The 17,430-nt window shown below is 44.1% G+C and overlaps 1 protein-coding gene across 1 annotated transcript; it reads left to right on the forward strand.

The window, feature by feature from the left end:
• Positions 1-566: 566 nt before the first annotated feature.
• On the forward strand, positions 567-5,733 carry LOC138623902 (oocyte zinc finger protein XlCOF6-like). Its single transcript, XM_069703706.1, has 4 exons — positions 567-797; positions 2,434-2,590; positions 2,706-2,798; positions 3,535-5,733. The coding sequence occupies exons 1-4, from the start codon at positions 627-629 to the stop codon at positions 4,842-4,844; spliced, it is 1,731 nt and encodes a 576-aa protein (XP_069559807.1). The 5' UTR covers positions 567-626; the 3' UTR covers positions 4,845-5,733.
• Positions 5,734-17,430: the final 11,697 nt, after the last annotated feature.

Below are 17,430 nucleotides of genomic sequence, written 5' to 3' on the forward strand. Positions count from 1 at the left end.
CCTGGTGTGATATAGCAATTAAACTATTTATGGAATGAGGGTATTGATGTTATTTTGGATTATTTAAGTGTAAATTTGTACAAATGGTGTTGTAAAAATATGGTCCTTATATGAAAATGATACTATTACAGTTCTGCCCTCTAGCGTTACGAGTCAGGAACTACAACAACAATAACATTTACAGTGTACTCGTTGTATATTTATTTGATTTAAATAAACAAATACATTTTCACTATTAACATTAAATTGGAATTTTATGTCCACAATATACCTGCCAGTTTGGTTGAACACAAACGTTGTTCCCAAAGTTGCACAAGAAACCAGAAAAGATTTGAAACCAGAAAGTTATTAGACTGTTTTTTAAATAACTATAATGAACGACATCTTGTGGGTATTTATTCTAAATGAAGGTGGGGAAATTAACATTTGAAGGGGAAATAACAAAAACGCTGTAAAAAAATAAATAAATAATAATAATAAAAATATGCTGTACCACTTAATGTCCTCTAGGGCGCAGAAGTCTCAAATGTCGATTGTTTTACCTGAATTTCTGCGACGAAGAAGAAGCAAACGGAAGTTTGACAGTTTCCTCAGAGCCGACGGTGAGATTTGTAATCGGGCGCAGGATGGACAGCTATAATGAGACGGACACGTCCAGCCGGGAGCCGCTGGAGGCTCAGATATCTGCCATGATGGACGCTCTGGTGGAAGCGGCGGTCACGGAGCTCGGCCGACTTCTGGAGGAGAGCGAGCCGACGCCACCGGAGGACCGGCGGCCGTTCAATAAACGTATAACGGTAACAGCTGGGCACGGAGTCCGACGTTAGCCACGTGAGAGTGAAGAGGCAGGTCGCGTTAAATCAGCGTCATCGGGAACGTGCTGTTTGTTTTGATGGCGGGTGTTTCAGCTGGTGACGTCAACAGACTGACGCGTCATTAAACCGCGTCGAACAGTACTTCGGTCAGTTCGCCGGCTCGAATGACACCAATTAAAACTACATTACCCAGCAGCCCTGTCGGTTGTTGCCATGGTGAGGACAATCAGCAAAACGCAAAGAAGCTAATAAGTTGAAGAGAAAATGATTCAAGTTGAATAAATGTTGTTGTTTCACCAAAAAGAAAACAACAATGAACCCTTTGAGCTCCGAGCCTGAACATGTTTCTTAACTTCTCATTCTTCAGTATGTTTATGACTTTTATTTTTCAAGCCTGTTTGCTATTTCGAAATTAAGACATTCTTGATGTGAGTATTTGTCAAAATCTTTCAAAGAATATATTAATTATATCAAAACTTTTGAGGACTATTGCTTAAATCTGACGGGTTTCTGACAGCAACGTTGAGCTTGCGTCATAAATACTTTTTAAGATCTGGAGGTTGTTACAACTCGGTTTCCCAAATCATTTTTATTTTCAGTTCTTACTTCAATTCAAACCACGTCAATAATTGTTCACATTTTACAAAAGTTAGTCATTTTCATACTGGTTGTTTCTAAGAGTCATCATGTTGTCCCGGTGCACTGGCTGGTAGGACGATGGTCAGACTGACCGGATGTGGACTGTATTATATATGTATAATATATATATATTAATATATATATATATGTATGTATCCACTAAACATCGATGGACTGTCAGACGAGAGTCTCCTCTTCCGTAACCACGGGAACCAACAGCCTCTGAAAACTACATGCTGAAAATGACATATTGTGTTTTAAGATTTAGACAATTGACGTGTTTCGTTGCATTGATTTAGCTGTTTAATACCGTTAAGAAATACAAACAAGCCAGAACAGCTGTTCCCCAATGAGCAGCTTCATATATGGGTGCAGAGCGACGCTCAGAGGAGCACCGCCCTGAACTATGCATCGCTTTAAGCATTAATACAATCTGAATGGGTGAAGTTACATGAACATATAGTTATTGTGAATGGAGGAATTTAGCTGTAGAGACCAAAAATGTTTTGTAAACATGTTTGTTACTGTTGTAAAGTTGGGCGTTTTAACACGAGGGCCGTTTGAGGAACTGCAGCTGCCGGCGCTTCTTCACGTCTTTCACCCCTGGAGGACGCCGCTCGGTGCGGCCGGACCACTCTTCAGTGTTGACACGGTGCAGTGGAGGCAGCTCTGGCCACGCGAGACTACAAAGCAGTCAATATGCAGATGAGAATCTTTTAACATCCAGTTTTGTAACAAAGTGAGAAAATAGTGCAGCTATTTCTGGGTTGTGTCTGATATCGTTTTAGGTTGATATCGCTGCGTTTAATCATAAATGGCCGGAAGCTCCAAATGAAATGGCGGAAAATTCCCATGTTTGAATTATTACTCTGTGAAAATCATTAGTCTAAAACCAAAAGACACTCCATTTAAAAATGACATAAAGCTATGAAAGGCAGCACGTTGTCATGTCTTTCCGTCTCACCCCGTCACTGCACAGGACCAGTTTGCGTCCCTCATGGAAGCCTGGGCCAAAGGTGCAGCGGACAAAATCTCCCTGATGTTGAAAGTGTCCATGTGTGCGGCTGACGGCGAGCAGAGGGTCGAGCTCAGCGACGCGAGTCTGAAAGCAGGGCAGACCTCCTCGCCCGGAAAAAGTAAGTCAGCTAACGGCTGAGGAGTTGTTTTTTTTTTTAATTTTTTTTTTTATGTTCACGCTCTCTGATTTCTGCGTATTAAACCAAACTTTTTGTTTTTGTTTTGAAATGACAGAATCAGCGGTCAGGATCTCGCGTCGGAGGAGAAAGAGAATCCAGGTTGGATTCCAACCAATGATGAGAAAGAAGGAGCACGTGTACCGCAGAGGTATTCGACCAGCTGCTCGTCGTAGGATTGCTTGTTTTGAGTTTGTGCTCCAGCCTGCAGTCGAGTCACAGATTCAATGAACTTTGGTCACGTGACTGTTGGTCTCAGCTGTCATTCAAGCAATGGCTTATTTTCAGTGAAATTTTAAATGAGATGTGTAGAGTGAAGTGATTTTGATGAAATATCACTGTCTTAAGCTTCAACATGATTAGTTCAAAGACCGTCAGAAATTTGGAAAGCCGACAATAATTTCTATATTTTACACTTTCTGCCTTATAAATGTTGTCGTTTTGACTTTTTCTTTTTCAAAGAAACATTCCTTTGACACACACGCCTGCAGGTTGTGGGGCTCAGAGGATTACATTGTTTTGAACAGAGGATATATTCCTACAGTAAAGTTTAAAACGTTTTTCAGAGGAGCAGCAGCTGACTCAGACTCACCGATGGAACCAGGTAACTACGTTCCTTCACAAACTCGCAGAACAAATAGTTCCTGTGTGTGTTCATTTTGATTTATTTCCCTGAATAGGAAGTCTCTTGAGATTTACAGAGAGACTTTGGACAAATAGCACTGCAGGGTCACACACACACACACACACGTCTCATTAGCGCGTCTCATTATTTATTGATGAACGGTCGACGGGACGCGATCGGTCATGTCTCTCCGTTTGTCTTCCCTCAGCAACTGAATCTGCGGTGTGCGTTTGTGTTTTCTGTCCTCCCGACTTACTCTCAGCTCTCGTTTTGGTTTCAGCTGATGCGGCCTCACATGAGGGGAGTAACAGCGGACCCCCGTCTGAACCCGAAGCTTCGTCAACGGAGCCGACGGCCTCCGACGTCGGCGAGAAAGAGGTCGCCCGGGAGGACGCCGACCCTTCGTCGGAGACGGCAAAGAGGAAGACTACAGGGCCGTTCAAGTGTCCCTCTTGTGACAAAATGTTTTCCCTGAAGTGCCTGATGGACCGGCACCGCCTGACTCACTCCAAACCGCACCTCTGCTCCGAGTGCGGCAAGCGTTTCTCCGGACTCCGAGGGCTCGTCGCACATTCGAGACGACACACCGGAGAGAAGCTTTACGAATGCTCCGACTGCGGGACGCGGTTCGCTTACAGGCACACCTTCCACCGGCACGTGCGTCGGCACGGCCTGAACCAACAGAGCGCCCAAACCTGCACGCTGTGCGAGAAGCAGTTCGCAGGCGTGCGGGCGCTTCAGCGGCACAGGTGCTGCGCTCTGAAGACGACGTTCGTCTGCTCACTTTGTCCAGAGACCTTTAAGTGCAGGCCGAGTTTGGCTGATCACGAGAATCTGCATTCGGGCGACCGAGACTTTGTCTGCGAAATGTGCGGCGACACATTCTTCTCGTCCTCGTCCTTATCCACTCACCGCGTCACTCACGCGCAAAAGGAAACGCGCCTCGCCGCGCCCGGCGCCGGCAGCGGCGACGCGAGCGTCCCCAGGAGTCACCCGAGCAAAGGCGGCGGCGAGAAGCTGTTCACCTGCGAGGTCTGCGGCAAAGGCTGCAGTCACCGCAGCGCCCTGAAGCACCACATGCTGACGCACACGGGAGACAGGCCCTTCGTCTGCGAGACCTGCGGCAAGCGCTGCGGCCACGCCAGCGCGCTGCAGAACCACGCCAGGGTCCACAGCGGGAGGAAGCCGGGAGAGCGGCCGCTCTGCGACGTGTGCGGCAAAACCTTCCGCTGCGCGGTCAACCTGAAGTACCACACCAGCGTCCACACGGGGGAGAAGCCGTACGGCTGCGATCGGTGCGGCAAGACGTTCAGCAACCCCAGCAACCTCAAGCTGCACGCGGCGACTCACTCGGGGGAGAAGTCGCACGGCTGCAGCGTCTGCGGCAAGCGGTTCGGTCGGGCCGCCGGCCTCAGGCTGCACAGACGCGTCCACACGGGAGAGAGGCCGTATCGCTGCGCGGCCTGCGGGAAAGAATTCATCTACAGCCGCGACTTCAAGAAACACCAGAGGGACCACCTGCCGGAGGGGGACGGAGACGCTCCGTCCGGAGAACGTGCCGGGACGATCTGAAAGTGTCGATGTAGACGGTTTACGTTTAACACACTCCGGAGCTGGAGCTGTCAAATATGACCATAAGTACGGTGAAATAACAGGCGGTTCAAGATTTTGTAATTGTGCTTATACGGAGGTCACTTTAATATGTCGAGTTGTATTTCACTGCAAATCAAAGGTTTTGAGTCTGTGATGATAAAATGATGTGTGGACATTTCGATGACAGTTGAACTTTGACTCGGTACCCGTGAGCTGCCGGAACAATCAGCTCCTCTTCTGGTTTCAAGCTTCTCAGCTGAGTTTGGAACACGACTGTTCAGCTCCATCGGCATCGGCGAGGTCGACGCTGGTTCTTGGTCATAAGTCCCGGATCACACGACGCATGACAAAACTGCTGGGTGGGTCCGAAGGTAATCACAGGGAACTCCCCCAAACGGTTCTCGTGGAGTTGGAAGCTTTTGTCCAACGTAACGTTGTAAATTGTGGCACTACAATTTCTAAAAGCCTAAAACCACGTGGTCAGATTCATGAAAAGATTATGGTTTGTGTTAAATCAAGTCTTTACATTCTTTAACATGTTAGTTAAATATTATGTTACATCAGTAACCGAGTGTCATTACTCAAATTAAATCCACATTGGCTTTTGCTTTCTATTTGACTCGAACGCCGTCTCCTGGTTCTGAATTCTGTATCTTCCATCCAGCCGTCTCTGATCTTCTCTTCATGTGGACTTTATTACTCTTTACAGGCCGCTCGTACACGAGTACTTTCAGGTCACGAAAAATGTGACGCCGACACGCTTTCCTGTTGTTGACTGACTGACTACTTTTGAACCTTGTTAAAATTGCAAAGAGTAATGTAACTATTTGAGTGACCTCATTAAAGTAATGTAGCTTGTTACATTTAATTACTTTTCCAGCAAATGTTCTCAACAGGGCAATGAAGTTGAAAAGTCCTAAAACATAAATATAAACCGGGCAGAGCAAACCCCTCAACAAAATTCATTATGTTTTACTGTAAACTTTTATTACAAGTTCTTCAAAACAACTTAAATTAAGATGAGAATGTTTTGATTTTTAAAGCACAACCACCAAAACCAATCACAGCTGACTGGAGTGAAGGAAACACATCAAACCAGGTCTACACTCAACCAGGCTGGTTACCGTTCACATGGTTTTACAACCGCTTCTTGAAGGAAACCGCTTCCTTTCATCTTGACGACACGAACGACCGCTTTGACACGAAGGGAAACGAGAGGTGAAGCAAATTCAAACGGAAGACTGAATATTTGAATGATGCGGCCGAATGAATGAAGCCTGTTCTGCAAACGGCAGAATATTAAATTCTACATGTAAAGTTTTTCACCAAAAAGAATATGTTGACATGTAACTCGTAGTCACCGACATTTTGAAGAGGAACTCTTTAATTTATTTACATCATTTTTCACAGCAATTGATTACAACTACATGTATTTTTTATTTTATTACATGTAACTAGTTCCCCAACTGTATTATATGCTGTTGCTATGATACGGTATGCCCTAAATTGGAAAGCATGTATTGCAAATTCAAATTCAAATGATAAAATTACAGACTAAAGTAATTTAGTTTGTCCCTGATGAAAACAACATTAAGTGTAATGCACAAGTAAATACTAATGGAACCAATTAGTTCAAAATGTTGTCTTTAAAATCGGATCATTCCGTCTTCATTAGCAGCCGACTTCACTCTCTTAAAGCAGCGCTCACTCTCACTCTGAAATCTGTTTTTCACTGCAAAAACAATTTACGTGCATGTGGGTGATTTCCTGTCATTAAAGGGAGACGGGGTGAATTAAAGTCCTGGGAAGGAACAGAGAGCAACAGTTTGGCAGGAGCTGCAGGAGCTGCAGGAGCTGCAGGAGCTGCAGGAGCTGCAGGAGCTGCAGGCGCTGCAGGAGCTGCAGGAGCTGCAGGCGCTGCAGGCACAAACACAGTTTCACACGTCAGCTTTAAACTGTCACCAGTGAGGCGAGAAGTAATGTTGGGGTTGGGTGTCCTTCAACAAAATCACAATTACACTTCAGTTTGAAAGAATGAGCTTATTGAGAAAACTCGTATCTCTCCATTAAAAGTGAAGCTTCAGCTCGGCTAGCTTAGCTCAGCATAAAGGCTGCTAACGCGGGAAACGACTGGCCTCGCTCTGTTCGAAGGTCAAAGTCTGTCTGCCAGCACCTCCAACATTCAATAATGAACATATTCTATCGTTTTTTCTTTAATCCACAAGGTCTATGACCCTGGAAAACACGGAACCTGTCCAAGAAATAGCTCAGCACATGTTGTTTTGTGGTTTTATGCAAATCCCTCTCCCCAAACCACCACAATCTGTACATTGTAAAGATTAAAGAGAGACACATGTAAATGAGACGTGGGAGGCAGCTTCTTCTTTCCACCAGGGAAGACTCCGTCTAGCGTAGTGAACAGAGGGATAAAGATCTTATCGGAGCTACTTTTCCGTTTCGGTCTGCCAAGCTCTGTTTCTAACCAAGTGAATGTGTTCAAATCAAAATCTCTAAAGATTAGTTCTGTTCACCTCTGTGATGGAAAACAACTAAAAAAAGATCACATAATCAATCTTTTGTCATGTTGTTTTTTTTTTTGTATGTACTTCAGGAGAATCTTCAATATTTCCCCCAAAAATCCTCCCCAACCCTTTGACTTTTCGCATGTTCCCCGTCACATACATGTCCAGTATTATATCCATCTCACCTCCTTTTCAAAAAACTAATAATGATGGACAACCTTCACGGTTCATCACCTGCAGTAAAGTGAAACCGTCATTCAGATGAGTTACTGTGTTCCGTCATCCACTAGGTGGCGGTAGAGGATCAACACGCAGGAGGCTGCAGGAGTCACGTTCAGCTCAACTCCTGTTGGTGCAACATGAAGGAACCTCAGAGACACTCTGGCAACAGGTATGCATACAGACATATGGCTTTGCTGTACCGCAGCGACTGTACTGACAGATCTCATTTTGTCTCGTCTACAATAAATCTGTTGGAGGATGATGAAACCTATTCTGCTGTAAAATTCATTTTAGATCAGCCGGGTACAGGAGATTTGTAGATGTTTATCATGTTTGGTTTATAAATTCATTCTTCATTTTTTTTTTCCCCCCCTCAGAAGACACAGGTAGCAATGTCCTCTCTTTCAAACCTTTCAAGTTTAAAATAATAGTGTCAATTAAAGAGAATCAAATCCTAACAAAATCAAAAGGCAAAGAGAGTGCACACAAAAAAAACAAAAAAACACAACGCAGCAGTTCAAACAATTGTCCAAATCAATCAGGAGTGGCCTCTTAAAAAAAAACACCATTAACTTTTGAAACTGAATGAGATGTGATCGATAGTCATTCCCCATTTGTCTAAAAAGCCGCTGCATAAAGAAACAAAGTCAGTTTGATTTCAATAAAGCCCCCATGAGACGTGTGAGGAGCTGAGTCGCCCGTGGCTGCAGCTGCGCTGACTGTTTCCCTGCGTGACGCCGTCTCAGGCTGCACTAAGCAGGTCACACACGTCTAATACCACTTTATTGCATTTAGTAGAACCTTTAGGACAGCCGCGCTTAATGCCACTAAGAATTCAGTGTTTTTACGGAGATTAAACTCCCACGGACACAGAGCTGAAGTACACAGTGTTCCTCATTTAGTCTATTATTAGAACTGTTGATAATAATATGAAGACAGAAAGGCTCGTGAAAGTTAAGTCAATCTACTGGTAAAATAAATATTACAAAATAATAAATGCCTTAAGTGTAATTTTAACAGTCTAATATTTCAAAAATGGGACAGAGAGATGCTTATTGTTGATATTTGTAATGCATTTTGTCCATTATTGTTGGAATTAAATGTAATTATTTTTTTTACAATGAATAATAAACGGTCAAGCAAAAAACAAAAAAAAACAAACAGGGTCTTGGTTAATCAAATAATCTTCCACTTTGTTTCCCCTGGCAACAAGGATGGTAAAGTTGACATTACATTTATATCCTCATTCACTGTGTCCTCAAGTTTTTGCCTGAGCGGTAGCTTTTCTAAATGATATACAAAGAGTCATTAATGACTTTCCAAATATTTCATTCATGTTATTCTTTGATTTTAAACCCTTTCCTTTTGGAGTAATTGTGCATCATCCAGTTGGTGTTTTGATGGGCTGTGCTGGGTGTGGCCCCTGTGCCAGAATGACCTTGCAGCCCGGCCTCTGCAGCGGATTGATCCCCAGCAATCGATCCCACTGCTGCGTTTATCTTCTTGCATACAGGCCGAAGTTACTGCCTCAGTTTGTATAAGAAACAGCAACAACTGATACCTCACGATGAACCCGCTGCTGCCCGCCAGATTGACCTCCAGTAACTTTCATTTCTCCACCACCGTGGCTCCCTGCGTGTTGTCCAGCTGTGATTAATGGAAGATGGTTTCAGGGGTCACTACCCCGACGGTCAGCTGGAGCCGTGTGGTGACGGAGAGTCACTGACTGCAGAGTGATGAACTGTTGGGACAGAAACAGCCAATCGGCATGCAGCGCTGCTTTTCCTCCCAATCGTTAGACCCGAGGTCCAGATTTAGTCGCGCAGGTAATCAGACCTTCACCGTCAGAGCTCCTGGACTCTGCAGCGACCCGTCCGGAGACGAGAAGGCAGCAGATGCTTTCAAACCTCACTAACACTGTGGTATTATCGCACCCATTTATAGACAATACAAGTCCACAGACAAAATTGATTGCCGTCTGTTTGGATGGCTGAACGATTACACGCACGTATAGCTGAATGGATGGATTAATGGCAGGAAGAGTAAAAGGTTGGGCGAATATTTGGATAAATGTATGATGGGTTAAAGGAGGGATGAATGGGGGGATGTTTAAAAAGATGGAACGCATGTATGAATGTTGTATTTGGAGAGTTGGCGCAGAGTCACATCGATGTGTCAGCGGACTGTGCATGTGACTGACTGAGTGACTGCGAGAGCAGAATGTGATCAATCAATTATGGGGCCACATCTCACTGACATGATGACTCTGACCTTGGATAGACACCATTAATTAAAACTCCGTCGAGCTCTTTATCATTCACTGCCCCCCCCCTCCCCCCCAAGGACGGCCCATCAGTCAGCAGCAGCAGCGAGCGGGACAACGTGTGCATTAAGTGTGCTTCCGTCACTGCATTACGCAACGTTATCAAACATATGTGGGTCGAATTGTAAACATCGGGACTCGGGGCTGCACTGCTGTCAGTGATGATGTGGACTCACAGCTCGCGCACTTCAAATCAATGCTGAGTCTGCAGGAAGTGGAAAAAAAAAAAAAAAAAAATCAAAAAAAAAAATCAATGGAATGCGGTGCTGCACAATGAGACGTTTCTCTGTCATCTTTTCTAGGCTGAAAACATTCAGGCACAAAAATAATGTCTGAGCTTCACATCCACCTGAAACATAATTTACAAACTGTAAAGTAATTGTAGATGTACACAACACTGTAGGGGCAACATGCAAAATGGAGGGAAGCGCCACTAAAAACTAAAATAACAACAACAACAACAACAACTTTCTAAAAAGAAATGTTAAGACAGCCCACGTGACTTTTGCTCAGACGGGAGAGCGGGTTGCCCACTAATCGTAAGGTTGGCGGTGAAATCCTTGGTTCCTCCTGTCCACATGACGAAGTGTCTTTGAGCAAGACAAGTTGCTCCCGTCGCAGGTAGTTGTGACGATGCTAGTACGTGCATGGGACTGTAAACATTTTTTGCATCGTCACATAAATCATCCGCGTAACTACGTTTATATGCCTAAATTTCAAATGCAAATGGAATGATATGGAGAAAAAGAGGACACTGGGGTCACGGAGCCCTCTAGTGGACCGGTGGGTGTATTACATGCTAGAATATTTCAGCAATTCACAATCACGTCACAAGCCGAGGGGGTTTGGGACCTGGTGGTGCTGCATCAACAAATATTCAGATGAGACCTTTGAAGGCTTAGAAAGGTTGTACCGAGTTATTTTCCATATCTTCCATGTGAATGTAACCGGCGCCAGACCTCGGGGTATCTGGACCGGTAACATGTGATCCACAGGCTGAACATGTGGAGCCAGCGCCATTTTATTCTGACTCGCGCTACATTGGGCTTGAAGGGAAACTTCACTATGCGTCCAAGTACACTCGGTTAGCGTAGTTTCTTCAGTGGTATCTCCAAAAAATAAGAGGGGTGTCTGTTTCATAATTAAAACAACTTTGCTACAGCATTTTCAACCTATTTCATGAACCCGGAACAAAGTTAACTTTACACAACATTCAACAACAACAACAACAACAACAACAACAAAAAATCCCCATTGCCACTGAACTTCTCCATTTAAAACTTGCAAAACATGCACAATTTTAAACTAATAATAACAGAAATGGTGATTAAGAGGCTCAGAATCAATGCTTTTAAGGCTAATGTGCAGCAGAAAATGATGCTTAAATGTTTCCCCTGGGTCCTCCTGATGAAAGGAGGGTTCATTTTATTGACTGACAGGAAAAGGTCAGAGCGGGGAACACCACCCCCGGGCCTTTAAAGATGGAGCGATATTTCATGTGAGGAAATCAAAACAAGGCCTCTAAATGGAGCCTATGGGAAATGGAGACCCAGCTGCACTATTGACAGGAGAAGAAGAAAAAAAAGGAGCAGAGAGCAGGGAGGCATCAAGTCTGACATTCTGACTGTCATTTAGCTGAATTCCCTGTCGGCTTACATTTCCTCCTACCTGTGGAAGACATTTCATCTGCAAGGCCAGCAAATGAATGAACAAAGAAAAGCATTATTAATGATTGGAAATAGGCATCGGAGGCTACAGATAAAAATGATGCCGTTGTATTTTCAAAACTTGAATAATGAAATAATAAAGATAAACAAATACAGTATGTTTTCTGTATAATTTGGCATAAAAAATTATAATGCACATACAATATATGTCATTTTAACACACGAATGACACAAAACAACTGATCCACGAGTATTTTTTTTTTTAAACCACAAATATGTGGTAAAATTTAGAAAAAGGACAATGGCCTATCTTCATCTTTTGCAGTTGTTTCATCAGCAATGCATAGAACATTTAAGAGACGTCAAAGAATATATGATATTGTGTTTAACAAGACTCATGATGCGTTCATGAACAAGTGGAAAGTGAGAAATTCCCCCCCTCCAAAATATACCTGAACACCTGTCGAACTGGGAATATCCCACAAAAAAGTGGAAGGCTTCTAAATGGTTTGATGTCAGTCATTATGGCGTGTTGGTGTTAAAAAAAAAATGTAGGGGTGAAATAGACAGACTTATTAGCCTAGCTTACTGTTAGTGGTAAACAGCAACACATTGAAATGTGTAATGTAGAGCACAAATCATTTTTACCTCCTGAGTTCAGTTTCGTCCTTGTGTTGGTTAAAGGTGATGAAGAGGTTGTTTGCTACTTTTCTATATTATGAGAGCAGAACTAGAGCACGTTTTCTGGGGGCTGTCATGTTGCATGTTTGTGAACGCTCTCAACTCGGAAGTGGGACGTTCCCAAATGGGAACTTTGTAGACCAAATTTAAACCAATAAAAATACAGGCGGTTCACAGCAGGAGTGGCACGAGTACCAGCAGGAATACTATGATCATATTTTTAAGTAATGAATTCAGTTGTTTGAGATCGAATTGAGTGCAAGAGAGTGAAATACAGATTCACCCTCCTACTGGACCTGGAATCCAAAAATTTACACCAAAGGTCTGTTATTGTACTGAAGGAATTAGTAACGAAATAGATTAAATATATTTTTGCATTATCGCTTTTACTCTTTGATAAATACACTGCAGTGTTTTCTGCAGAACGGATGTCAAATTGAATGGTTGATCACTATGATTCTCATGCAGATCTGGTTGGTTACAGAACAAACAACAAATCACAGCATTATATTCTGTATATATATAATATGTGCTACTGTATTTCACCGTCTATAGACACAGTATTTCTCTTTGACAATATTTTAGCCCTTCTCATGATCAGTGGCCAGCTCAAGCAACTGCAAATGTACTCCTGCTTCTATGTTTTTTTTCTTGCAGTACATTATCAATTTGTTTCAATGAGTAAGGAGGACAGGTTTATAATGTCGATGATCTGAAATGGTTTTCAGGGGCTAAGGGCAACACATTGTTTGACTCATAAAAGTATTCCACTAAACTCATTACAATCATACGTGAAGTTAACATTACCTAAGCCTTCAAAGGCTCTGATAAAAAAAAAAAAAGCCAGCTGGTCTCTACTGTAACGAAATTGTCATCTTTGAAGCTGATTGACCCTTGATGTTCAGCCCCGTTTCATTCGTACGTACTACAGTAAACCTGTACACCTGCGCCGATTGGAAATTATTTCTAAAAAATAGAGAGAAAATGAAAGCAGGTTTGAGTGCTGGCCGTCAGCATGCTCTTAGAGACCTCTCCCGAGGAGCAGATGCTTGGAGATTCACTATTGTTTTCCAAATTACTTCCTACGACCTGTTTCCATTTATTCAATTATGTTTCTGTCTCCACTGTTGTTAATAAAGTTCCTTCTCTTCCTCTTGATTGCTATTTGTTTCCCCTGCCTTAACTGTTCGATCGCCACAGACTCAGTTAATAGAAATGCCTTTTCTTAATCATGTGGTCTTTTCAGGTTCACTTGTTTTACCGTATACAAGCCATATTGAAAAACAGGTGAAGATCAGCTTTTTTAAAAAAAATCTCAAAGTCTCTAAGTTCACATTCTTCTTGTCTTTCTCGCTCTGACTGCATTCACAGCATGAAGGGGGAGCTTAGTGCGAGCATGTGAGCGTGCCTGCATGTGTGACTAATCTACCTGCTCTAATGGTACCATTAGGGTGTTTCATTGGGGCCCAAATAGGCTGAGGCCTGCTCTTAATGGAGCCTGCGCGGCTCTAAACTGAAATCGCAGTCCAGTGGCTGGAGAAAGACATTTTGCAGTAATAAGGCATAACAAGATCTGCAAAGTGTTCAAATGGTAAAATCAATACTAAACTGAAATGTTGCCATGGACACATGGAAGCTCGTGGAGGAGAGTGGAAAGGCGCCGGCGATCTTACGCTCGAATATTAAGGATGAGTGTTAGATGGTTTCATCTTCAGTGATTGAGCAAGAAAAATGGCTGACCTGAAAGAGAATTAAAAACTATTGGCCTCGACAGAAGAGAGAAGTAATTTCACATGTATGCTGTGTCCTTTATGTCCCTTTCATACACGTCCATGTGCACTTTTTAGCACCACCTGTGGCGATTTACAAGCACTTTAGGTGTTGTCTCCTAACTCCTGAAAGAGATGTGCGGGGGTCAAAGATTCTTCACTTCAAGATAGTTCTTTCATTAAAAGCCACACCTATTCACATTCAAACAGATTTTCCTCCGTATTGTATTGATACGAAGTAGCCCTACCCAGAACAGTGTGGTGAAATCAGTCTAGTTATTTTGATTCGACTTTCTTGAGACACATTTTACCATTAGGAATTTAGTTTAGGGATTTTCTTTCCTATTTTCTTTGAAATGATAAGTAAACTGCCCTTCAATGTGCTGCACAGGTGCAAACAAACTTAGCCAGCAAGTTTGCTCTAGATATTTTCATGGATTTTCTCAGTTCCTGGTAACTAAGGTTTGGTCCAGTTGTGTCTGCCAAGGTCCAGGTAGACCAGGATGGTGTCTCAATTTGAACACTTCCTTACTTACACTAGCTTTTTTTTAGTGCGGAAGTGTGTTCATGTTATAGAACACATGCAGTGCATGCATATGAGTAGCTGAATAATCAAAGGTTGCACGTGAAACACTGGACACTTCTCACCCTCAGCAGATGCCATCTCGGCCACACAGCAGAATTGGAGGGACCAGCAATGTATTTTCAAACTGCTGAAACTGGTGGCCGAAGAAGCTGCAGCTGTTGTGGCAAAAGCCACACTCTAAAAATGCAAGTAGTGCACGTCCACACAAAAGTTAACTTTTTACAAGTATTACAATACTGATAGAAGCTTTCAATATGTTTATTGTGTGTGTGGAATAGCACAAAAACACCTTCATTTTGAAGTTCAACCACTAAACAGCCACCAGAGTGTGGTTTGGTGTTTGCTGGGTGATGCATTTAAATGCTGCAGCCGTCATTTCAGGTAGGTAGGTAGGTAGGTAGGTATTTACTTTATTAATCCCCGAGGGGAAATTTTTTCGCTACAGCAGCATACAGAAGCAATAAGATAATAATAGAAATAATAGAATAAAATACTAGAATAGAATAGAATAATAGAAAAGCAATAAAATAGCAGTACATAGCAGTAAAAATATAAATATAAAATGCACAGTTTATACAGTACATTATATATCTATATATATTATATACAAACAAACCAAGAACACAGTCAACATATATATACAGTACAGTATATATCTATATATATTATATACAAACAAACCAAGAAACACAGTCAACAGTGTTATTGTACTGTGATGGATTTTGCCAGAGGTGAGTTATTGTAAAGTCTTATGGCAGTGGGCAGGAATGATGTCCTGTATCTGTCCTTGTGACAGCGGAGCTGGAGGAATCTTTTAGAGAAAGTGCTCCACTGTCCCTGCAGCAGGTGGTGGAGAGGGTGGACAGGATTATCCAATATGGACAATAGTTTGTTCAGCGTCCTCCTCTCCACCACCTTTTCCAGGCTGTCCAGTTTGTAGCCGATGATGGAGCCGGCCTTCTTAACCAGTTTGTTAAGTCTGTTGGTGTCTCCGGCTCCAATGCTGCTCCCCCAGCAGACCACAGAGAAGTACAAAGCACTGGCCACAACAGATGGTAGAACATCTCCAGCATCATGCTGCACACATTGAAGGATCGAAGTTTCCTCAAGAAAAAGAGTCGACTCATCACCTTCTTGTAGACAGCATTGATGTTGGTCTTCCATTTCAGTCTGTTGTCGATGGAGACACCCAGGTACTTGTACTCCTCCACCATGTCCACCTCCTCTCCCAGAACGCTCAGCGGTTGTGGAGCCGTCGTCTTCCTCCTGAAGTCGACCACCATCTCTCTGGTCTTGGCCACGTTCAGGAGCAGGTGATTTCTACCAGCCCACTCCACAAAGTCCTCCACTACTGCCCTGTACTCATCCTCCCGTCCATCCCTTATACATCCGACCACTGCAGAGTCATCAGAGAACTTCTGCAGATGGCAGGACTCTGAGTTGTACTGGAAGTCAGTGGTGTATAAGGTGAACAGAAAGGGAGACAGAACAGTTCCCTGAGGAGCTCCAGTACCACTGACCACCGTATCAGACAGCACACCGCCCAGACGGACAAACTGTGGTCTGCCAGTCAGGTAGTCAGTGATCCAGGAGACGGTGGGCGCGTCCACCCCCACCACCCGCAGCTTCTCACTCAGTAGCAGTGGTTGGATGGTGTTAAATGCACTGGAGAAATCAAAGAAAGTGATTCTCACAGATTCACCGGTTCCATCCAGGTGAGACTGAGCTCGTTGCAGCAGGTAGATGATGGCGTCGTCCACTCCCACATGAGGCTGGTACGCAAATTGCAGAGGGTCCAGAGAAGATTTCACCAGCGGCCTGAGGTGGGCCAAGACCAGCCTCTCCAGCACCTTCATCACATGAGATGTGAGGGCAACCGGTCGGTAGTCGTTGAGGCCAGATGGAGTCGTCTTCTTCGGTACAGGAACCAGACAGGACATCTTCCACAGCACCGGGACCTCCTCCTGCTTCAGGCTCAGGTTGAAGAGGTGTTGTAGGACCTCAGCCAGCTGGACAGCTCCCTCGGCAAATAATAAGGGCGCATCCCCACGGCTAGAAGTTCAATGTCCGGGCTGCAGAAACGCTCCTTCACACACACGTGGTGGGGATTACACCACCTCTCGTTCACATAGACTGCAATCCCTCCACCTTTCTTCTTGCCGCTCCGAACAACATCTCTGTCCGCCCGAACAGTCCTGAAGCCGGGTACGGCCGCGCTGTGGCCCGGGAAATGTGAGTGCAGCCACGTCTCGGTGAAACACATGATGCTGCACTCCCGGTACTCCCTCTGGGTCTTTACCAGCGCGCCGAGCTCATCAGTTTTATTGGCCAACGACCTCACGTTCCCCATTAAGATCGCCGGTACCGCTGGCTTGTATTTCCTCCTTTCCGCCTTTAGCTTAGCTCCGGCTCTGCAACCCCGCCGTCTTCTCCGAAGTTCAACGGGGATCTCAGGCCTCGCTCCGGGCAGCAGCAGTAGTGGCCTACTCAGCGCGATCAGCTGATCACGAGAGTAAACAATAACAATGCCCCCATCCAGAAACGTGGAAAAATTACGGTCCATTGTCTGACCGTTAAATTAACACACGAGAGAAAGAAAAAACAAAATAACTCCGAAGATTTGATTTTGATTTTATACACTTTATTAATCCCCGAGGGGAAATGTCTTCACTACAGCAGGGGGGCTCTCAGGGGGGAGATGCTGCAGCAGGCTGCCACTAGCGCGGCGCCAGGTAACCTGACCTGAGGTGCATGTTTTTGGATGATGGGAGGAAGCTGGAGAACCCGGAGAGAAC

Source organism: Brachyistius frenatus, unplaced genomic scaffold (genome assembly GCF_029030835.1).
Source record: "Brachyistius frenatus isolate BFR_SWC_R1_liver_20210118 unplaced genomic scaffold, ASM2903083v1 Contig_3, whole genome shotgun sequence".
Lineage (NCBI taxonomy): Eukaryota > Metazoa > Chordata > Actinopteri > Embiotocidae > Brachyistius > Brachyistius frenatus.

What these genes read in the sequence shown, in the direction of transcription:
- LOC138623902 (XM_069703706.1), top strand. Translation starts at nt 627, where the DNA reads ATGGACAGCTATAATGAGACGGACACGTCCAGCCGGGAGCCGCTGGAG. An exon ending in CGTTCAATAAACGTATAACG is followed by an intron (nt 798 to 2,433) that starts GTAACAGCTGGG and finishes GTCACTGCACAG; the next exon opens with GACCAGTTTGCGTCCCTCAT. An exon ending in GGAGCACGTGTACCGCAGAG is followed by an intron (nt 2,799 to 3,534) that starts GTATTCGACCAG and finishes ACTTACTCTCAG; the next exon opens with CTCTCGTTTTGGTTTCAGCT.